This window comes from Theropithecus gelada, chromosome 2 (assembly GCF_003255815.1).
Source record: "Theropithecus gelada isolate Dixy chromosome 2, Tgel_1.0, whole genome shotgun sequence".
Classification (NCBI taxonomy): Eukaryota; Metazoa; Chordata; class Mammalia; order Primates; family Cercopithecidae; genus Theropithecus; species Theropithecus gelada.
The window spans coordinates 140334517-140358447 of record NC_037669.1 but is presented as its reverse complement, the minus strand read 5'-3'; the positions used below and the strand labels follow the sequence as shown (position 1 = coordinate 140358447).

General features: G+C 35.3%; 1 protein-coding gene across 1 annotated transcript; it reads left to right on the top strand.

Annotated features, from left to right (window-relative positions):
* Positions 1-3860: 3860 nt before the first annotated feature.
* On the top strand, positions 3861-20159 carry AADAC (arylacetamide deacetylase). The gene is made up of 6 exons (XM_025375903.1): positions 3861-3882; positions 4000-4161; positions 7270-7492; positions 12442-12511; positions 16435-16606; positions 19244-20159. The coding sequence occupies exons 2-6, from the start codon at positions 4024-4026 to the stop codon at positions 19838-19840; spliced, it is 1200 nt and encodes a 399-aa protein (XP_025231688.1). The 5' UTR covers positions 3861-3882; positions 4000-4023; the 3' UTR covers positions 19841-20159.
* Positions 20160-23931: the final 3772 nt, after the last annotated feature.

The following is a 23931-nucleotide window of genomic DNA, read 5'->3' as shown; positions in this document are numbered from 1 at the left end:
GCTAAGTTTGTTGTCCAAGCTCTACTTTCCTTTCAAGTTCCAGTTTCACTCCAAGTTGAAATTCTTTTCCTTCTCTTACATCTTTATGATTATCTCAAATAACTTTGTCTATATCTCTGGTAAGATCTTGTTTTGTCATTCATGTCTCTCATTTGGCTCCAAGGTTTTTGTTGGTGGCAGTTTTGTTTTGTTTTAGGATGATGAATTTACCTGATTCCACTTGGTCTTCACACTATTTCACACAGAATTATAGACCCATAATGGTATTCCTATTGAATGATGGGTAAATGAGGATTCATTTCACTTAGAATAATTCTTATTTTACAATATTTGAACTTCTGTATATTAAGGTGGTATCATTTTTCCGAGAATATGTAATTTAAGACCATTTGGATCATATCAGATATTAATGCGCACTTCTTGGTTCAAAATTATTTTTGACACTTAGAATGTGTGTGTATGTGTATGCGTTTTATTTTAGACCCTGTTTGCTGAAATGTTGAGGCCAAAGAACTTGATAGAGCCTATGATGTTCCTCTCAAGCTTCCTAAAGCTTCCACCAACCTCAGATGAAAATATAACTGTGAGAAGTAAATTTAACAGCATTCTTGTCTGCATATGTGTGCCAAAATGGAAGCCAGAATCATGAAGAAGAAGCTTATTTTATAACCATGGTGGTGGCTTGTGTTTGAGTAGTAACAGTAAGTATCAATTGTTGGAAAATGTATTTAATACAATTCTGATATTACTTTGACTACTCATATATAATCTACAAATTAAATATCATGTTCTTGCTTCCTAAATTTATTTCATTAAAGCAAGATAAATTAATTGAATTTTTGAAATCTCAATCTAAATAAAAGTTTAGTAACAGCTGAACTTTGAAATATTTTACTAGTGTTTTGCCCTACCTAAGAGTTTCTGACCCTTCCATTCACTGACAGAACTTACAAATTTCACAGATTTACCAAGCTCCTTTGTGAGCTTGCCAACATACTGTTGCATTGTGAGCTTGCCAACATACCGCTGGAAATGACTCATTTTTCTTTCGTGGCTCAAATAAATAATTCTTTTTCAAATATGCTTCTCTCATGTCCCCAAATAGAGGTAGGAAAACTGCAGAGTTTCCATATACTAAAATTAAATATTGGCTAGATGTGATGGCTCATGTCTATAACCCCAGCACTTTGGGAGGCCAAGGTGGGAGCATCACTTGAGGCCAGGAATTTGAGACCAACCTAGGCACAATACTGAGACTCAGTCTATAAACTAAGTATAAACAATTGAATATTAAGGCATAGTTTGCTTTCTTTGAATTGTTTCCTGCTTAATATTATAGGATTAAATAATGGGTTGTATTTTCCTTTTAATTTTTTCTCCAACAATATTATTATCCTTTCCAAGATCAAAACGTACTCCAGAAAAAATGCTTCAGTTTTCCTGTTAAATAAAACAGCTAGTATTTTTTTTCATGTGGAATATTTCAATGAACAAGACAATAGATTAAATGTAGAAAGATTGTTCAAGGCTCAAGGTCCAGGGTGCTGGGAGTATGGCCTAGAAAGGAAGGGACATGCCCCCTTGCTCTGCTAGTCTATGCCCTACAGTGAAGCCAGCAATCAGAGGAAAGCCAGGCAGTCCTCTAGAATGTGGGGCTTGGGACAGAGGCCTCAATTGCCAAGATTTAAGGAGGGTTCTGATTGTCAGTGTTACAGGTTTGGGCTTAGAGTGTGCTGACCTGTAGCAACTTGCAAATGGTGAAGAGAGAGGGTACACTCTTAGGTGACTGAGAAGGGCTAGAAATCTACAGGAAGCCAAGAGAAAAGAATATCAGGAAAGAGGATGGACTTAGTAATTTTCCTTTTTGCATATAAATGTTTTATAATTTTATGCAACAGAACATAAGATTTCAGTAACGTAAAATGAAAATTAAATGTTAACTTGAAAAACTATAAAATTGCAAAAGTCATGAAATCGAGACAATCTTGTAGTATTAAATTTAAACATCGTTTTAAGCTCATGTTTTCAAAATCTGTCTTTTCTAGCTCTGCAAACTAAAATGGCTTAGTACCAATGACTACATATAATGTCAAGATTTTTTTCTTTACTAACATTTGCCACTAAAGGAAACCAGGACTCCTTGAAGAAATTATTTACTCCAGGCTTCAGCCAGGAAAGATTTATGTACGTATTAAAAAAGTTATAACAGTAAATACATGAAGGTGTCAACATCAGTGAGCTTAGCAATGTAGGAATCTGATTTATTATTACTGTTAGGGTCCACCCAACTGGACTGTTTTCCCCTACCATAGACCTAAGCCCCAAAGGCCAAAAGTAAAACCCCCTACCCCAAACCCACCTGTGACTGACCAGAGGCCAGCTGTTTCAGGATGTGGTCAAGACGTCTACCTTACACAACAGAGCTGGCAAGAAAAACATCCCCAGGAAGCTGTCAGACACCTGGCACAAAGGACCCCCGCCCCCAACCTTTTCTTTTTCCTTTACCCTGACCCGTTTCTACACCCTGTACAACCTTGCTATAGCCTGTAAGCAGGGCTGCTTCCTCTGTTTTTGTCAGGAGGTAGCCGGGCAGGACTGACAATAAATCAGCTTGCCTGAGCTTGGGTCTATTGGCCTCATTTCTTTCTTGGCTGTCCTTCCAATTATGCCTTACAATTATTATTTTTCTTTTGTGCATTTTTATTGTATCACATATATATATGTATATACAAGGTCTTGGAAAAAAATAAGTTGTTTGAAAATGTTTTCTATGTACTCTCCGAGCTACCTTGATTTTTTCTGGCTTTAGTACTTGAAGTATAATGACCTTGGCCAAGTGATTTAGACTTTTAAAAACTCATTTTATTCATTTTGAGAAAATAATAGTACTAGTCTTATAGGTGTCTGGACTCAGATTATATATCCAAATCACTTAACATAGGGTTTGAATCTCAGAGTAAATAATAAATGTCCACTATTACTATTATCATTACTATCATTATTATTTTTATAATCTCCCTCTCAAAAAATTTTCAGATTGAATTACCAATATTTCTGTCTCTGACAAGATAATTTAAATTTTATAAGGGCAGAAATAATAGCTGTTTTGTTTTCTACACTCTCAACACCAAGAATATATTTGGCCGGGCGCTGTGGCTCACGCCTATAATCCCAATACTTTGGGAGTCCGAGGCAAGCAGATCGCTGGAGGTCAGGAGTTCGAAATCAGCCTGGCTAACATGGTGAAACCCCGTCTCTACTAAAAATACAAAAATTAGCCAGGCATGGTGGTGCAGGCCTGTAATATATATACATATATGTATATACGTATATACATGTATACGTACATATATGTACATGTATATGTATATATGTATATACATATTTACATATATATGTATATACACATTATACGTACATATATACACATTATACGTATATACGTATATACACGTATACATACATATATGTACATGTATATGTATATATGTATATACATATTTACATAGATATGTATATACACATTATACGTACATATATACACATTATACGTACATAATGTGTATATACATATATGTATGTATATGTACATATATATGTGTGTGTGTGTATATATAATTTGTTTTTTCCATGATAAGCTATTTTAAAACAAAGATGCTGAATTCAGTATGTTTTCTATGGATAATTTTGTTAGAGTTAAAGAATTTTTTCCCAAGTTATTACTCAATACATGCTGTTTATTGGAATACAAATAACACTATGATCATTGACAAACTTTGCCCTAGTTTCCTGTTACTCATTAAACCTTGAAGTTGCACTTAACACAAGTGTATCTGGATAACAGATAAAATTTTGACCTTATTATGCCAACCCTTAAACTAAGTGAGCAACTCTATATTCAGAAGAGCAAGATAAAGCTTTTGGGTGGAGCTGAAGCACACTACTTTTTAAAGTACACTATTCAGACACATCATGTAAGTTTACTTTCTGTGTTTCTAGAGACCAAGAAGCAGGACGTACACCATGGGAAGAAAATCACTGTACCTTCTGATTGGGGGGATCCTCATAGCATATTATATTTATACGCCTCTCTCAGATAACATTGAGGAGCCATGGAGATTGATGTGGATAAACGCGCATCTGAAAACTATAGAAAATTTGGTAAGTTTGGAATTTTATGAATTCAGATGTGCATACACCACGAACTGACCCAGAGAATTAAGTTTTTCAAGATTCTATTCTTTTGATTTTTTGACTTATTCATCTTTTAAAATAAACACTGTGGCCTCTGACAATATATTACTTAGAAACGTCGTTTGTTTTCTGTCTTATGTATTGGAATCATGTTAAAAAGCTATCAAGAACAGCAAGCAAGGAGTCATTTGAATAGGTTTTACTAAAAAGTACTTTGTTTAGGTAGCTTTAATGTCACGATAGTGGCTCTCCTTTGAATTATTATTTTAAGTATGGTTTGTTACCTAAATTTTATACTCAAATTAGAGATCATCTGATTATGCAGCACTGTGTTGGTTATAGATTTTTATGCATTTATCTTTAGAATTCAGAATATAGACTAAGGACACGTAAATAAGTTCTCAAGAAAAGATTCAATAGGCAGGCTGGTTGGCACATACCTAGGATTAACCACGAGAGGCACAATATGCATAAATGAGAAGGGGAGGGAGACCTCGGTGTCCTGGCAACTGGCTGCTTGCCAGGGCAGCTTGAATGCTGGCAAATTAAAAAGGTGTAGCTCTCTCTGGATCCTTGAGGATATTTTACTATTACTTCTTTGGTTACTTTATTATCTTCATTAAAAAAAAATCTCTTTTCAGAACTTAAACTAAATGAATGTTGTAACTCCTGGATTAATCTTTTACTTTGCATTTATTCAACAATTCCACTCTGTCAAATCCTATTAGGCAAACAAGTGGTCTGTCCCCACACAGTTGACATTCTAGTGGTGGAGAAAAAAAATAAATTAGAATTAATTGAAGAAATGATTTTAATTCATGAGAAGTACCTTGAAGGAGGTAAGATGGAAAAAAAGAGTAATTTGGGCAGAAGGCAAGAGTGGGATACTGTATGTATGGCAAGAAAAAGCCATTTTGAAGAGGAAACATCTACTTAGGGACCAGAAGAATGAAAAGAAACCAACCATTCTAAGTGCTAAGACAAATGTTTTCCAGCAGAGACAGCAGCAAGTACAAAAACCCCAGCTACAGAATATTGACAAGTCCAAGAAATCATATGAAACATTTGGGTTTAATGGGGAAATTGTTGCAATTAGTTTGGAGAGGTTAGAAGTCACATCATACAGTGCTTTGTTGGCACTGGTAGTAAGTTTTGATTTAATTCTGTATGTGATGCAGAACTATTAAAGAGCTTTAAGAGAGGGACACATTTTTTTGTCCTCATATTTGCTGTCTGTGCTACAATATGTGGGGGGAGTCTTTGATTTCTTTTCTTGGAGTCTTTATATTAATTTTTTATTTATTTAAGCAATTATATATATATTCTTATCTGCTAGCCTTTTAATTCATTCATTCATTAATTTACTTACATTTTGCTCACAATTTATGAAAGTAACATATTTTCAGAGCTCTCAGTAGATATACTTTTTAAAGGTTGTTTTAATGCTTTTTCTTATTCCTGAATTATCTGCTTGTTTGTTTGCTTGCTTTTTTGTGGTCAATTATACTCCCGGTTTGTCCCTTTTTTCCTGATTAGTTTTGCTGGCTTCTCTGAAATGTCTGGCAATCTTTGAGTGTTCATACCCTTTATTAAATGTTTACATTATGAACATTACATCAAGAATCAAACTACTAGATTGAGAATCCTGGTAAATATCATTTACTAGCTGTGTAGGCATAGACGACATATTTAACCTTCCTGGGCTCACTTTCCTCCTATCTGACATGGATATGAAAATGTTATCTTCCTCCCATATAAGCAAGTTGTTAATATTACTGAGATGACAACAATAGAGTGCTCAGAACACTGACTCATTCTACAGTGAAAGGATGGGCTGCAAGCAGGCAAGCTGCCCTCCCTTTTTCTCCCACTCATTCCTTCCCTCCCAACCCTGACTCTCAGCTCCCACGTACAACCAGCTGCATAGCCACACCTCACTGCACCTCCCTATTTCTAAACTAAACCAGTTCCTCGACCTGCCAGGGTTTTTCCTTTTCTTACTTGGTTAGCAAAAGACTTAGGAAAAGGTATTTATTTCAAGTCTCAGATAAAATTGCTTTTCCAGTTGCTACTCTCAGGTAGCTTTTTGTAATTGCCTGCTGTTTGCTCCCAAAGTACCTTGTACAGAGCTCTGTAATATATTTACATTGTTTTGTAACCATTTACCTGTCTTTCACACTTAACTCTGAGATGCTTGAGAAGAGCATTTGTCTGGTTCATCTCTGAAACCCTAAAGCTTGGTAGAGAACCTGACACATTTTAGTGAAATAGGAACTAAATCAGTAGCAGAGGTCAATATGAAACTTCATCTTTGCCCTCTGAAGGTTGCTGAAAGTCAACTGACAGGTCTGGTTAATAGGAGAAAAAGGCATATACATTTTTTAGCATACATAATAGACTTACAATATATAAAATCTCAAAGAAATGGCCAGATGGTTGACCTTTTTTTTTTTTTTTTTTTTTTTTTTTTTTTTACTATCTTGAGGTTACAGAAAAAATGATGACTTGGTCAAAAAATGTTATGGTGGCAAGATAGGTTATGGGAAGAAGAGAAGAGGAGACATGGTTAGTAAAAGTGGTCTTGTTAGGTACATGGATCCTCATAGGTAGTAGCCCTCAGAGAGAATAGATGGTAAAAATTTCTTTCAGACCTTTAAAGGTGTCAGATTCTCAGTAGATTTTTCCTAAATCTGGACAAATGAAGGCTCTCAGAGAAAGCCTGCATTAATGCAGATTTTCTCTGCAGATGCAAATCACCTTCACAAAAGAAAAGCTTTCCAGCTATTCTTGTATTTCCAGCCCTTCTGAAAAGCCACCTTGCAATATGTCAAGGAGATATATTTTGGGATGAAATATTTTTATTTCCTTCACAGTATACTCCCTCTTTTTTAAGAACCACCCTAGGCATCACCTTCGAATTTCTGGTTTCTTTTAAAAGGACCAAACAAGATTCATGCATGAAAATTTAGTTCATTCCATTTGAGTTTATTAAGGATTAATGTGTACCTGTGAGTCCATAGATCTCTTTGCCATTTGATACTTGAATTTTAAGATGTTCTTGAATTTCATTTTTAGGCTACATTTGTGGAGCTGCTGGGACTTCACCACATTATGGATTCTTTGAAGGTTGTCTGGAGCTTTTATGAAGTCCCACCAACCTCAGATGAAAATGTCACTGTGACTGAGACAAAATTCAACAACATTCTTGTTCGAGTATATGTGCCAAAGAGAAAGTCTGAAGTACTAAGAAGGGGGTTGTTTTATATCCATGGTGGAGGCTGGTGCATGGGAAGTGCTGGTAAGTGAATGCTTTGAAAAATCTCTGTCACTGAGGTAGTTCACAAACATTTTACTAAGTCTTCAGTAGGTATACATGCCCTTTGGCATGGACATTAATGCCTCTTTTATCTTCTCGTACTTTGTTCTGATGGCAAAGTTTTACTTTTCCTTAAATCTTTATATCACTCTTTTCCACATATGCATTTCCTCATCAACCCAGGTAGAGGTGAGAAGACACTTTTTTTTTCTATTTATTGCAATTACTCTAAGAAAGCCGTGCTATTTCTATCATTCTCCACTTGATGTTACAGAACCATTTAATGTTTTCATCCATTTACTCATATGTACTATATGCCTGGTAATATTTTGAGATCTTTGAATATATTTTTGAATAGACAAAATTTCCTCAAACCTGTAATCCCAGCACTTTGGGAGGCCAAGGTGAGTGGATCACTTGAGATCAGGAGTTTGAGACCAGTCTGGCCAACATGGTGAAACCCCGTGTCTACTAAAAAAAATACAAAAATTACCCGGGCATGGTAGCAGGTGCATGTTATCCCAGCTACTTGGGAGGCTGAGGCAGGATAATCTCTTGAACCCAGGAGGTGGAGGTTGCAGTGAGCCAAGATCGCACCATTGCACTCCAGCCTGGGCAACAGAGCAAGACTCTGCCTCAAATTAATAATAATAATAATAATAATGATAATTCCTGTCTTCCTGTCTTCTTGGAGCTTACATTCTAATGGAGACAATCTTTAATCAATTGATAAATAACTAAAGAATGCAGTGTGTTTTAAAGTGATAAATGTAGGAAATAATAGGCCAGAATGTTAGGAAAAAAACCTTAGACAAATTGGCACCGTCCCAAACCAGAATAGGTTCAGAGAGTCTCCAGCGCTGCCTCATGGTTGAAGAAGAGTTACGAACAGAAAAAGGAAAGTGACATTTAGAAAACAGAAGTGAGGTACAGAAATAGGCGGATTGGTTACAGCTCAGCGTTTGCCTTATTTGAAACTGATTTGACAAGTTGGTTACCTTTGGCTGAAACTCAGTGATTGGGACAAGAGTAGGTTACACATCCAATTAAGTTACAACTCACTATGTATCGAGAAACCTTTAAACTATGGAAAGAGGCAACTGTAGGCTAAACTTAGTTTATTTGGCAAGAGTAATCAAGATTGGGTGTGAAGGTTGTATATTTCTTGATGTATAGAATTACAGCAGAAAGAGAAAAACGTTTAGAAGTGGAAGCACTGGGATAAAAGTCCCAGTTGTGTGAGAAAATCACCTAACCCACCTGAGCTCTAGGGCTCTTGCTATTTATCTGTTTACCTCCAATGAATACAGCATAGATTAACTGGAGGAGTGAAGATTGGACTGGGCCTACTAAGTTAAGAACTCTGAACTCTAGAGAGGAAGAATAAGTTAGTCCTGAAAAGAAAATGTTACAAGCTTGAAATTAAGCAGATTTGTCCATTGATATGGGAAGTTAGATGAAAAAAAAGACAGAAAAAAAAGAGAGAGAGACCTGAATGAGTGCCTAGTTTCTGACAGGCTGACTGGGAGGGTGAGGACAGATCTCTGGGGAATGCAAACAAAATTGTTGGGTGAAGGAATAAGCAGACAGAAAAGCACTGAGGTGGTCAAAAAAGTCAAAAATGAAAAGAAAGCCAAAGAAGGTGAGAACCTCAAGAAAGACGAAATAATAAAAGTACTGGATTGTGTAGAAATGTCAAGTAAGTAGGATGGAAGTATGTCTCTTGGATGTTGAACTTTTTATGTTAATATTGTTGAGGATAGACTTGTTGACATGACGGATATTCACAGAGAAACACATCACAGCAAGCAAGAAGAGAGACAGAAGAAAATAAAATGGTAAGAATAATTGCTGGCCTTGTATTGATGGAACATATCGCAAAATAATAAGAGCTATTTATGACAAACTAACAGCCAGTATCATACTGAGCAGGCAAAAACTGGAAGCATTCCCTTTGAAAACTGAAACAACACAGGGATGCCCTCTCTCACTACTCCTATTCAACATAGTGCTGGAAGTTCTGGCTAGGGCAATCAGGCAAGAGAAAGAAATAAAGGGTATTCCATTAAGAAAAGAAGAAGTCAAATTGTCCCTGTTTGCAGATGATATGATTTTATATTTAGAAAATCCCATTGTCTCAGCTCAAAATCTCCTTAAGCTGATAAGCAACTTCAGCAAAGTCTCAGAATACAAAATTAATGTGCAAAAATCACAACCATTCTTATACACCAGTAACAGACAGAGAGCCAAATCATGAATGAACTCCCATTCACAATTGCTTCAAAGAGAATAAAATACCTAGGAATCCAACTTACAAGGGATGTAAAGGACCACTTCAAGGAGAACTACAAACCACTGCTCAGTAAAATAAAAGAGGACACAAACAAATGGAAGAACGTACCATGCTCATGGATAGGAAGAATCAATATTGTGAAAATGGCTATACTGCCCAAGGTAATTTATAGATTCAATGCCATCCCCATCAAGCTACCAATGAGTTTCTTCACAGAATTGGAAAAAACTGCTTTAAAGTTCATATGGAAACAAAAAAGAGCCCGCATCTCCAAGACAATCCTAAGTCAAAAGAACAAAGCTGGAGGCATCATGCTACCTGACTTCAAACTATACTACATGGCTACAGTAACCAAAACAGCATGGTACTGGTGCCAAAACAGAGATATAGACCAATGGAACAGAAGAGAGCCCTCAGAAATAATTCCACACATCTACAGCCATCTGATCTTCGACAAACCTGAGAAAAACAAGAAATGGGGAAAGGATTCCCTATTTAATAAATGGTGCTGGGAAAATTGGCTAGCCATAAGTAGAAAGCTGAAATTGGATTCTTTCCTTACTTCTTATATGAAAATTAATTCAGGATGGATTAGAGACTTCAATGTTAGACCTAATACCATAAAAACCCTAGAAGAAAGCCTAGGCAATACCATTCAGGACATAGGCATGGGCAAGGACTTCATGTCTAAAACACCAAAAGTAATGGCAACAAAAACCAAAATTGACAAATGGGATCTGATTAAACTAAAAAGCTTCTGCACAGCAAAAGAAACTACCATCAGAGTGAACAGGCAACATACAGAATGGGAGAAAATTTTTGCAATCTACTCATCTGACGAAGGGCTAATATCCAGAACCTATAAAGAACTCAAATTTACAAGAAAAAAACAAACAACTACATCAAGAAGTGGGCAAAGGATATGAACAGACACTTCTCAAAAGAAGACATTCATACAGCCAACAGACACATGAAAAAAATGCTCATCATCACTCACCATCAGAGAAATGCAAATCAAAACCACAATGCGATACCATCTCACACCAGTTAGAATGGCAATCATTAAAAAATCAGGAAATAACAGGTGCTGGAGAGGATGTGGAGAAATAGGGACACTTTTACACTGTTGGTGGGACTGTAAACTAGTTCAACCATTGTGGAAAACAGTGTGGCGACTCCTCAAGGATCTAGAACTAGAAATACCATTTGACCCAGTCATCCCATTACTAGGGATATACCCAAAGGATTATAAGTCATGCTGCTATAAAGACACATGCACACTTATGTTTATTGCGGCACTATTCTCAATAACGAAGACTTGGAATCAACCCAAATGTTCATCAGTGACAGACTGGATTAAGAAAATGTGGCACATATATACCATGGAGTACTATGCAGCCATAAAAAGGATGAGTTCATGTCCTTTGTAGGGACACGGATGAAGCTGGAAACCATCATTCTCAGCAAACTATCGCAAGAACAGAAAACTAAATACCGCATGTTCTCACTCATAGCTGGGAATTGAACAATGAGATCACTTGGACACAGGAAGGGGAACATCACACACCAGGTCCTATTGTGGGGAGGGGGGGAGGGATAGCATTAGGAGATATACCTAATGTAAATGATGAGTTAATGGGTGCAGCACACCAACATGGCACATGCATACATATGTAACAAACCTGCATGTTGTGCACATGTACCCTGGAACTTAAAGTCTAAAAAAGAAAAAAAAGAATAATTGCTGGCCTTAAAAGGACTTAGTTGTGAAATAAGCAAGAAAATTATAGATTGAAACGAGAGCTAAGTAAGAGCATTTTCTTTTATTTTTGTGCAGGAGAAATATAAACAAGTTGGTAGACTGAAATAAATGAAGGTAATAAGTAGAAATACGTTAGCCAAGTAATGGGCTGGGAGTGTTGACTGATAGATACACATCCCAGAGGAAATGAAAGGGAAGAAAATTTAGAGCACTAGTAAAATAATTGGATATAGATAGGAAGGTTGGAAATGGAAAAAAAGAGTATTACGTCTTCCTCTTAGACAAGAGAAAAAGAGGCAAAGACAGGCCTCAGCTAAGTATATTCTTAAAGTAGTAGTACAGATGCAAGCAGTAAGTTCCAGTGTTTGTTTAAGGGGACCTAGTTCTATTCCACTTATATTCAGGTGCCTTTTCTATTGTCCCGTGCAGACTTAGGTGATCCTTCTATGTTGCTACAATTCTGTCTGCATCTCCTTGGCTCACATATCTGACAACATGTTGGTCAAGTTAGCGACTTGTCTTTTTATCTTTGTATACCCATCATCTAAAACAGAGCCAAATCATTACCTCCTTCCAGTAACAGAGCTGGGTTAATCTAGAGAATGAGTCTGACATAGAAGGATCAATGGCAAAATGTGCAAGACAAAAGATAAAAGGCAGGGAGAGCATTAGGAGGTTCGCTGGGAAACTTGAATTCCACTGAGTCAGGATGGATGGCTTCTTATAAATACAGTGTTAAATTTGTCTCTCCTGTTTTAAGGTAAAATAGAACTTCCAGAACGTGAAAGAAGTGCAGCAGGATTTTTTTGTGAAGGAAACAGCCTTGTCTTCGTTTGTCTATTTTACTAATATGTTGCTTTTATCCTTTTATTTCAGCTGTAAATGATTATGACTTGCTGTCAAGATGGACAGCAGACCGACTTGATGCTGTCGTCATATCAACCAAGTAAGAGCTGTGCTGTTTGGTTTTCTGGCCAGATTCCTGACATGCCAAGATTCTCTCAGCTTTCTTTTTTTGTTTGCTTGTTGTGAGTGTGTGTGTGTGTGTGTGTGTCTCACTCTGTCACCTAGGCTGGAGTGCAGTGGTAGGATCTCAGCTCGCTGCAACCTCTGTCCTGGGTTCAAGTGATTCTCAAACCTCAGCTTCCCGAGTAGCTGGGATTACAGGCGCGAATCACCACGCCCAGCTAATTTTTGTATTTTCAGTAGAGATGGGGGTTTCACCATGTTGGTCAGGCAGGTCTCGAGCTCCTGACCTCAAATTATCTGCCCTCCTCAGCCTCCTAAAGTGCTGGGATTACAGGCGTGTGCCACCACGCTCAGTCAATTCTCTCAGCTTTCTCAGCCGATGCATGATTATGCCGAAAATAAATGTTTCTCAGATGACACATAGTAGGCAATTGCAAGTGAGTGCTAGGCCTGACCTGATTAGAGCTGAGAAAAAAAAATCTGTATATGTGTGTACACGTGTTATTTAGGAAAAAAGAAACAACAAAAAGTAAAAAAAAAAAAAAAATTGTTTTCACATAAATTCAAACTGTATCATTTATGGACATAATTACCTGCATGATATTTCCTTTCAACCCTTAATTCACAGTCTTTAAAAATGAGTGCCCTGGAGTCACAGGATCATCTATAAAAGTGCATCATAAATAATTTCCATCTCAGATGGTCATTGTGAAGAGTAAGTGATAACATCCTTGAAACAGACTTAGCCCAGTGTATAGCACTTAATGAGCCTAAACTGTAGGCTATATAATTTTAAATATTTAAAATATAGCCTACAGTTTAGGCTCACCAAGTGCTATACACTGCACTAAGTATATTAAAAATTTATTATCAAATTGAACAAAATAGATGAGTTCATATGAAATTGTGTTAAATAATCCACTTATGGAAAGAGCACTTAGGGACAGTAAAATTAGGAGTGGATTGCTGGGTAGACCCATGCCAGAGCAGTATATATTGAAATTTCAGAAAGTAAATGAACAGTTAAAAAATAACATACTCATCCCCATTTGTCAAGTTAAATCATTATTATAATGTTGGGACATAATCTTGATCAATATTTGGTTGTATGTGATCACTCATAAATGTAGTGGCTAGAATAATATTTTGTAAAATGCAGTTAGAAAATCCAGGCTTATGGTGTTTTGCATTCCAACTTTATTCTTAAAGAGAATTTTCTTAAACATGGCAAGTCAAATTACAGGATAAGACCTACACCTGTATTTGATTCATTGAAATGACTAATAAATCACATGCACTTGAAAGACAAAATATACTTTAAAATATGTATAAAATATATGCCTTACCTTCAAATATTCTTATTTTATTTATATTAAAGATGAAGAACTCCAATATTAAAAGATAGATAATTTTGGTTGTATTTAAATTAAAATGACCAATAAGCTCATGAAAAGATGCTCAATATCATTAGTCATTAGAGAAACGCAAATCAAAACCACAATGAAATACCACTTCACACCCACTAGGATGGGTATAATATATATATTTAAAAAGATAATAACAAGTGTTAGTGGGGACATGGAAAAATCAGAATCCTCTATACTACTGGTGCGAATAAACACTTTGACAGCTCCTTAAAACGTCAAACAGAGTTACCATATTGACCCAGTATTTCCATTTCTAGGTGTATACACAAGAGAAATGAAAACATGCCCATATAAAAACTTGTATGTTTGTAGAAGCATTATTCATAAACCTTAAAAGTGGAAGCAACCCAATGTTCATTAACTGATAAATGGATGGATAAAATGTGGTATATCTATACAATTGAATATTTAAAATTCAATCAAATATTTAAATAAAATGTGGCATATCTATACAGATATTCAATTGTGTAAATATACCACATTTTATTCATCCATTTATTAGTTAATTATTTGTTTGTTAATAGAAGGACTGCTACAGTATGGACAAATCTTGAAAATATTATGCTAGATGAAACAAGTCATTCACAAATGGCAAGTTTTGTGATTCCATTTACAGAAAATGTCCAAAATAGGGCAAATGAATAGAGACAGAATGTAGATTAATTGTTGCCTATGGTTGGGTTTGGAGGATGGGGAGAAATGACAAGTGACTACTAATGGGTATAGGATTTCCTTTTAGCGTGAGGAAAATCTTCCAAAATTGATTGTGGCAATGATTGCACAACTCTGAATATATTGAAAATCACCGAATTGCATACTTATAATGTGTTAATTTTATGGGTTATGAATGTCTCAGTAAAATGTTTATATTAAAAATTCAGATTGGGTGCAGTGGCTCATGCCTGTAATCCCAACACTTTGGGAGGCCGAGGCAGGTGGATCACGAGATCAGGAGTTCGAGCCCAGCCTGGCCAACATGGTGAAACTCCATCTCTACTAAAAATACAAAAATTAGCCGGGTGTGGTAGTGGGCACCTGTAATCCCAGCTACTCGGAAGGTTGAGGCAGGAGAATTGCTTGAACCTGGGAGTTGGAGGTTGCGGTGAGCTGAGATCGTGCCACTGGACTCCAGCCTGGGCGACAGAGCTAGACTCTGTCATTAACAGAAGTCTTAAAGTTTGTGTGTGTGTATATATGTGGGTATAGACATATGTGTACTTTAAACCGTTTTAAATACATATATACTTTTTTAAATCCAAAATATAAAAACACCTACCAATTAATACAAGTATAGGGGAAAGACTCAGAAAGACAATTTACAGAAAAGGATATCCAAATCATCAAACAATATATGAAAATGTACTGTATACATCAGGAAAATACAAATTAAGACTATTGCGATACCTTTACATACTAAAAATTATAGATAAAATGAGAAAGACATAAAATACCAAGTGTTGATGAGGTTTTGAATCAACAGCACTTCCATAAGCTCTGGTTTGAGAATGACTTGGTAAACCACTTAGCAAAACTCTTTGACATTATTAAGTAAAGCTTACGCATACCTCTGTTACTATCAGTAGCACAGGCATATATCAACAAGAATACATCCATATGGTCACAAAAAAAACATGTACTAGAATATTCATAGCAGCACTGTTTGTGCCCAAGACTGCAAGCAGTCTAAATCCCCATAACATTTTTTTAATCTGGAAAAATATTTATTTAGTATTTATTGTTTGTTTAATTATTTGCAAGAATATTTAATATGTGATCTACCCTCTTAATGAATTTTTAAATTTGCATTATTTTTGACTCTATAGCAGATCTGTAGAGCTTATTCAACTTGTTTGACTGAAACTTTATGCCAGCTGATCAGTAACTCTCCATTTCCTCCCTCCCACAGCCTTTGCAACCATCTTTTCACTCTGATTCTATGAATTTGACTATTTTAGACACCTTATATAAGTGGAAACATACAGTATTGGTTATTCCACGACTGGCTTATTTCACTTAGCCCGTCAACATGTTAATGGCTAAATGATTTGTGGTATATTCAAACAATAGAGTACTATACAGGAAGATAGAAGCAATGTGAATGAGGGTCAGAAACATAATGTTGAACAATTGAAACCAGATACATAGTATATGCTGTATGATTTCATTTATTTAAAGGCAAAAACTAGGCAAAATTAATTTATGCTGTTATGTCAAATTAGTGGTTACTTTAGGAATTAAACAGAGTAAACAAAAGGTTTCTGGGATGCTGGAAATGTTATATTTCATGATCCGAGTTCTGATTATGTGGCTGTGTTTAGTTTGAAAATTAAAGAAATTATATACTTATGTGCACTTCCAGCATGTACTAGGTTGGTGCAAAAGTTATTGCGGTTTTGCCATTATTTTGGACCAATAATATATTACGTTCTAATAAAACAAAAAAAAATGTGTGAACTATGTTTTCTCTCTACAGCTACAGATTAGCACCTAAGTATCATTTCCCAATTCAATTTGAAGATGTATATAACGCCTTAAGGTGGTTCTTACGTAAAACAGTTCTTGCAAAATACGGTGTGAACCCTGAGAGAATCGGTATTTCTGGAGATAGTGCAGGAGGGAATTTAGCTGCAGCAGTGACTCAACAGGTATGACGTTGATAGTTTCTATGCTTTTTAAAAATAGTCTACTTATAAACATATTTAATGCATGTATTAAAATATAAATGCAAATAGAAGATATTAATTTTTTGAAACTATTAAAGAGAATATTGAGAAGAAATGACTAAAACATTATAATGTCAATCTCTGCTTCTGTCATAGATTTTTTTTTCTTTCTTAAGGGAATGTTAACTCTTTGGATAAATCATTAATTTGAAATTATAGCCTGCATGTGGTAGCTCAGAAGTGCAATCCCAGCGCGCTCTGAGAGACCAAGGCAAAAGGATCACTTGAGACCAGGAGTTTGATAGCAGCCTGGGAAATACAGTGAGACCCTGTCTCTACAAAAATAAATGAATAAATAAATGAATAAATAAAAAATAAGAAGAAAAGAAAAATTAGCCTGGCATAATAGTGTGAGTTTGTAGTCCTAGCTACCTGGGAGGCTGAGGAGGCTGAGGCAGAAGGATCTCTTAAGCACAGGAGTTCAAGGTTACAGTAAGCTCTAATCATGCCTCTGTACTCCAGCCTGGGTGACAGAGTAAGGTCCTGTCTCTTAAAAGCATAAAAAATAAAATAATATGTGTCAGTAAAATATTATACTAAGTAGGTGAATGGGATCATGTAATTGTGAGACTAATGATCCTATTACCCTATTAGAGGTTCAGACGAATTCATAGAATCTTTGATGGCATATTCCTCTATTACCATAACAATAATCCTATTTTTAGAAAATTATCAACACATTCAAAGAGTCCCATGCTACTTACAAAGAAGAAATATGAAGAATTCAAAAGATTTTTGTATGTAGATGTAAAATCAGATCTTTTTATCTGTCATTTAATGATGATATAATAATAATAATAAATGGCATTTTTGCCCCAGATTATATGTAGAATAGATATTGTTTTTATGATGAAGAAACACTGCTATTGATTGTTTAAACATCTAAACTCTTTTCCCATGTAGTAGTCGGAAAGGGACTATTTTCCCATGGAGTGGCAGTCAGGAGAAGGAGCTACCTAAGATCTTCTCTCTAAAAATGTATGTAGAAGGTTAGATTTTATTAGTTGACTTTAGTTACAAATGAGGGTTCTAAAGCAATTTTAAAACATTGCTGTTACTGGTTTTGTTAATTACATTTGTTTATAATTTTTCACACTAAAAGCATTTTGACTGCTAGAATCTGTTGAACAATATTCTCCAAAGTAAAGATTTATAATTGCACTTTGTTTCAATCATAATACAGAACAAGTATTTGAAACTTCACAGGTAGATTTCTAATCATTACGACAAATTTCATAATGTAGCAGCAAAAGCATTAGATTGGACATCAGGAAACTTGGAGATGCAGTAATTTCTAGAATTGATACTGGCTTAATCTCTTTAAATAAATATTCATTTTCTCTCCTGTAAGAAAAATGAACTCTTTCAACTTTAAAGAGTTGTTTGAGGGTCATATCAATAAATTTATATAAAAATGTTTGGCAACTTGTACCAATCTTTACAAATAGTCTCCAAAATGGTCTATTTTGATAATTATAGTTAAAATGTAGATAAATACCACAATTTGCAAAATATTTGAGGTTACATCTAATAATATCTGTAATTTTATGTAGAAGTTCTATACATCTTTTATAGTATATTATACACTTTGAAAACATAAAATTGTTTTTTAACCTATATGTTTTCACAATTTAAAACGTATTTTGTAATATTTCATTCTTATAAGTCTCCTTTTTTCCTGCCTGGTATTGGTATATCTCTTTTTACAGACTGATTATTACAAATATTAACACAATGGACTTGATATAGAAGATGATGTTAATAGACCATTTCACAGAGAAGTCTTGCCCAAATCTCCTAAAGTAACATGTCACTTTAGCATCAAAGCCATGTCAGAAACCTCTATTAAGTGATCCTTCTTCTTCATAGCAAAGCTTATTAATATACTGTTATATTTTAATAATTTTTTTTTTGAGACAATGTCTCACTCTGTCTCCCAGGCTGGAGTGCAGTGGTGTTTTCTCAGCTCACTGCAACCTCCACCTCACGGGTTCAAGCAATTCTTGTGTCTCAGCCTCCTGAGTAGCTTGAATGACGGGTGTGCACTACCACACCTGGCTAATTTTTGTATTTTTAGTCAAGACAGGTTTTTGCCATGTTAGCCAGCTGGTCTCGAACTCCTGACCTCAAGCAATTCACCCACTTCAACCTTCCAAAGTGCTGGGATTACAGGATTGAGCCACTATACCAGGCCTATTTTAATATACTCTTACATGAATAGAAGAGAATATTTATGCAGTTCTTCTGGTTATCATTCCTAGTAGAAAGCATAGGAGATTGACTTTCTAATGATCACTTAGATCTTTTTGTATTATCCATAAAGCATATATGACAGATGATTTTCCTTAAGTTGAAAATACTGATGAACATCTAGCTCTAGAAACCCATTTCAAATGTTAGAAAATTTGTTGTGATGGTATGTTTCATTTATCACTTAGGTCTTTTTGAGATCATGAATAGATAGATAGATAAAGACAAGATAGATAGATAGATAATCTTATTAGGGCTACTTTATTGTTTTAAATGAAAATGATTTGTGCAAATCATCTTGTTTCTCAGCTCCTTGATGACCCAGATGTCAAGATCAAACTCAAGATCCAGGCTTTAATTTATCCTGCCCTTCAGCCTCTTGATGTAGATTTACCATCATATCAAGAAAATTCAAATTTTCTACTTCTATCCAAATCACTCATGGTCAGATTCTGGAGTGAATATTTTACCACTGATAGATCACTTGAAAAAGCCATGCTTTCCAGACAACATGTACCTGTGGAATCAAGTCATCTCTTCCAATTTGTTAATTGGAGTTCCCTGCTCCCTGAGAGGTTTATAAAAGGACATGTTTATAACAACCCAAATTATGGCAGTTCTGAGCTGGCTAAAAAATATCCAGGGTTCCTAGATGTGAGGGCAGCCCCTTTGTTGGCTGATGACAAAAAATTACATAGTTTACCCCTGACCTATGTCATCACCTGTCAATATGATCCCTTAAGAGATGATGGACTCATGTATGTCACCCGACTTCGCAACGCTGGAGTTCAGGTTACTCATAACCATGTTGAGGATGGATTCCATGGAGCATTTTCAATTCTGGAACTTAAAATTAGTCACAGACTTATAAATCAGTATATTGAGTGGCTAAAGGAAAATCTATAGTAAAACATGTAGCTATAACATATTTTTTAAAATAAAGTAAATCTCAAAACCTCAGAAAATTTGCATTAGAAATTGGCCTTTCTTAGAATGGTCTAATTAAGTTCCACATGTAGCATAATTCTTAAATAGTCACTTTTCTGTTTTTTTTCTTACTGTGGGATTTCATTTCAATTTTCTACATTGTCTATTTGCTTTTTCTGAAATTTTCCTTCTTACACTGTTAATCTTATTTTTAAAAATATTACATTCTTGCATACTTTATTTTTGTGTGTTGGCTACTATTTACAATGCAGGAGAATAAATGTGAGCAAATATTGCCTGTCTGAATAATGTCAAGATTTTAATCAATGTTCATTTACAACCTGAAACATTCCTAATCACAGATATGAATTAAATGCCAATTCTTTTCAAAAGCAGTTGTCTCAGTGAAATGTCAATTTATTACCACAGTAAATTTCTCTATGTAACACTTTTAGAATTCAGGTACCAAGTGTTAAACTAATCAATGCTAAAATATATATATATATATCTCACTGTGGTACTTTGGGGAATTAGCTGCTTTTTATTTGAGGAAAGGTAAAGAAACTGAAGTTTAGTAAAGACAGAAGAAATATTTGGGATGAAAACTTACCTAACAGCCAAAGACTACAGATGTGGAAGTCACTGGCCAATGATAGAAAAATCAGAGAAAATTTTAATCTCTGAAAATCCCATCCCAATATTGCAGGGAGAAAAATAAATAAAATGGAATATATTTAATGCTGGGCAGAATTACTTGTATTGACTATGAACTATGTAGTGTATTCTAATTATAAAGAAGCCCAACTACAGGCAGTCTTCAGATGGTGCAGAAGCTCCACACCATTATCGGGGACTAGAGCTTTTTCTATCTTTGTACTCACTGATATGGTTTGACTGTGTCCCCACCCAAATCTCATCTTAAATTGTAATTCCCACAGTTCCCAAGTCTCATGGGAGGAACCCAGTGGGAGGTAATTGAATCATGGGGACGACTCTTTCTCATGCTGTTCTCATGATAGAGAATAAGTCTCACAAGAGCTGATGGTTTTAAAAATGAGAGTTTCCCTGCACAAGCTCGCTCTCTCTTTGCTTGCTGCTATCCATGTAAGATATAACTTGCTCCTCCTTGCCTTCCCCCATGATTGTGAGGCCTCTCCAACCATGTGAAACTGTAAGTCCATTAAACCCCTTTTGCTTCCCAGTCTCGGGTATGTCTTTACCAGCAGTGTGAAAACAGACTAATATACTCACCATCCTCAGTGTCTGTTTGTGTGCATACTTATAATTATTGTATTTTTGAGTACCATCTAAATATTCTATCTAGGCAGAGAAGGGATATGGCAGAAGAGCTATATTTGAGGTAATTTTATTTTATCAGAAAAGCAGTAGTAATCTCAGGACATCCAACTAAGAGACTTCTTATATTTCATTTTCTAGGCACAAGGAATTTTGCAAAATAGAATTTTAGTAGTTGGGCAAATTGTAGTTTTTTATTTTAAAAAATAAGGCAATACCCTAGCCAGAGCAATCAGACAAGAAGAAGAAATACAGGGCATCCAAATCAGTAAAGAGGAACTCAAACTGTCACAGTTTGCCAGTGATATGATTATACCTAGAAAACCCTAAAGACTCATCAGATCATAGGTCTGATAAATGAATTCAGTAAAGTTTCAGGATACAAAATAAAATTACACAAATCAGTAGCTCTGCTATACACCAGCTCAGTGACCAAGCTGAAAATCAAATCAAGAACTCAACCCCTTTTACAACAGTTGCAAAAAATGAAATAAAATTAAATACTCAGGAATATACCTAACTAAGTAAGTGAAAGATCTCTACAAGGAAAACTACAAAACACTACTGAAAGAAATCATAGATGACCTAAACAAATGGAAATACATCCCATTCTCATGGATACATAGAATCAGTATTGTGAAAATGACCATACTGCCAAAATCAATCTATAAAATCAATGCAATTCCCATCAAAATACAATCATTATTCTTCACAGAACTAGAAAAAATATATAAAATTCATGTGGAACCAGAAAAGAGCCCACATAGCCAAAGCAAGACTAAGTGAAACAAAAACAAAAGCAAAAACAAAAACAAATCTGGAGGCATCACATAACCTGACTTCAAACTATACTACAAGGCTATAGTTACCAAAACAGCATGATACTGTTATAAAAACAGGCATGTAGACCAATGGAACAGAATAGAGAACCAAGAAATGAACCCAAATACTTACAGCCAACAAAGCAAATGAAAACATAAAGTGGGGAAAGGACAACCTATTCAACAAATAATGCTGGGATAATTGGCAAGTCACATGGAGAAGAATGAAACTGGATCCTTATCTCTCATCTTATACAAAAATCAACTCAAGATGAATCAAAGACTTAAATCTAAGACCTGAAACCATAAAAATTCTAGAAGATAACATTGGAAAAAACTTCTTCTACTTATTGGCTTAGGCAAAGTGTTCATGATGAAGAACCCAAAAGCGAATGCAACAAAAATCAAAAATAAATAGGTGGGACTTAATTAAACCAACACACTTCTGCATAGCAAATGAAATAATCAGCAAATTTAACAGACAACCCACAGAGTGGGAGAAAATCTTTGCAATCTATGCATCTAACAAAGGACTAATATCCAGAATCCACAAGGAACTCAAACAAATCAGCAACAAAAAAACAATCAAATCAAAAAATAGGCTAAGGCCATGAATAGACAGTTCTCAAAAGAAGATATACAAATGGCCAAGAAACATGAAAAAATTCTCAGCGTTACCAATTATCAGAGAAATGCAAATCAAACCGCAATACAATACCACCTTACTCCTGCAAGAAGGCCATAATTTAAAAATAAAAAAATAATAGATGTTGGCATGGATGTGGACAAAAGTGTAAAAGAAAACACTTTTACACTGCTGGTGGGAATGTAAAGTAATACAACCACTATGGAAAACACTATGAAACTTTCTTAAAGAACTAAAAGCTGAACTACCATTTGATCCAGTAATCCTGCTACTGGGTATCTTCCCAAAGGGAAAAGAAGTCATTATATGAAAAAGACCTTTGTACACGCATGTTTATAGCAGCACAATTTGCAATTGCAAAAGTATGGAACCAGCCTAAATGCCCATTAACCAACAAGTGGACAAATAACATATATATATACACACACACACACCATGGAATACTACCTAGCCATAAAAAGAAATGAAATAATGGAATTTGCAGAAACCTGGATGGGTTTGGAGACCATCACTGTAAGTGAAATAATTCAGCAGTGGGAAACCAAATATTATATGTTCTCACTTATAAGTTGGAGCTCAGCTATGAGGACACAAAGGCATAAGAATGATATAATGAACACTGGGGACTTGGGGAGAAGGTTGAGAGGGTGGTGAGGGATAAAACCCTACACATTGGGACAGTGTATACTGCTCGGGTGATGGGTGCAACAAAATCTCAGAAATTACCACTAAAGAACTTATCCATGTAACCAAACACCACCTGCTGCCCCAAAATTATTAAAATAATGAAAAATGAAAAAAAAAAGTCCAGGGGATAAAAGTTGGAAAAAAAATTAAAAGCACTTAATCTGTAAAACAGTCAAAAAATAAATAAAGAAAAGAAAAGAAAAAAAAGGAAAGAAAGCAATAATATAGGCAACTAGTAGAACGTGCCACCCATATCTACAGCAGGAATTTGTTAAAAAACAATTGTGGAATAATGATTTTCTGAGTAAATAAGGAGAGCTGTAGGTTAATATTAAAGGTAATGAATAGAAACATAAGTTGCATTATGGTCCCAAATTGATCGTTTCTGTACCATGTACAAATAAAAAATGTGTTGGCTGCTTTGAAATAATCTCTAGAACTCATCCATGCCTGGCATGTGCTATTGTTTTATCTGATCCTTCTTCAAGGGTAGAAAGCAGTGACAGTAACATGGATACTAATAAGCAAACACCTTCTTGGTCAGAAAGTTGGGTTTTTAACTGTTATCTGTGATATCTGTACATTAAGCAAGTATTTTCTTTGACACTTTGATATTCTGC

What these genes read in the sequence shown, in the direction of transcription:
- AADAC (XM_025375903.1), top strand. Translation starts at nt 4,024, where the DNA reads ATGGGAAGAAAATCACTGTACCTTCTGATTGGGGGGATCCTCATAGCA. An exon ending in TGAAAACTATAGAAAATTTG is followed by an intron (nt 4,162 to 7,269) that starts GTAAGTTTGGAA and finishes TTTCATTTTTAG; the next exon opens with GCTACATTTGTGGAGCTGCT. An exon ending in CTGGTGCATGGGAAGTGCTG is followed by an intron (nt 7,493 to 12,441) that starts GTAAGTGAATGC and finishes CTTTTATTTCAG; the next exon opens with CTGTAAATGATTATGACTTG.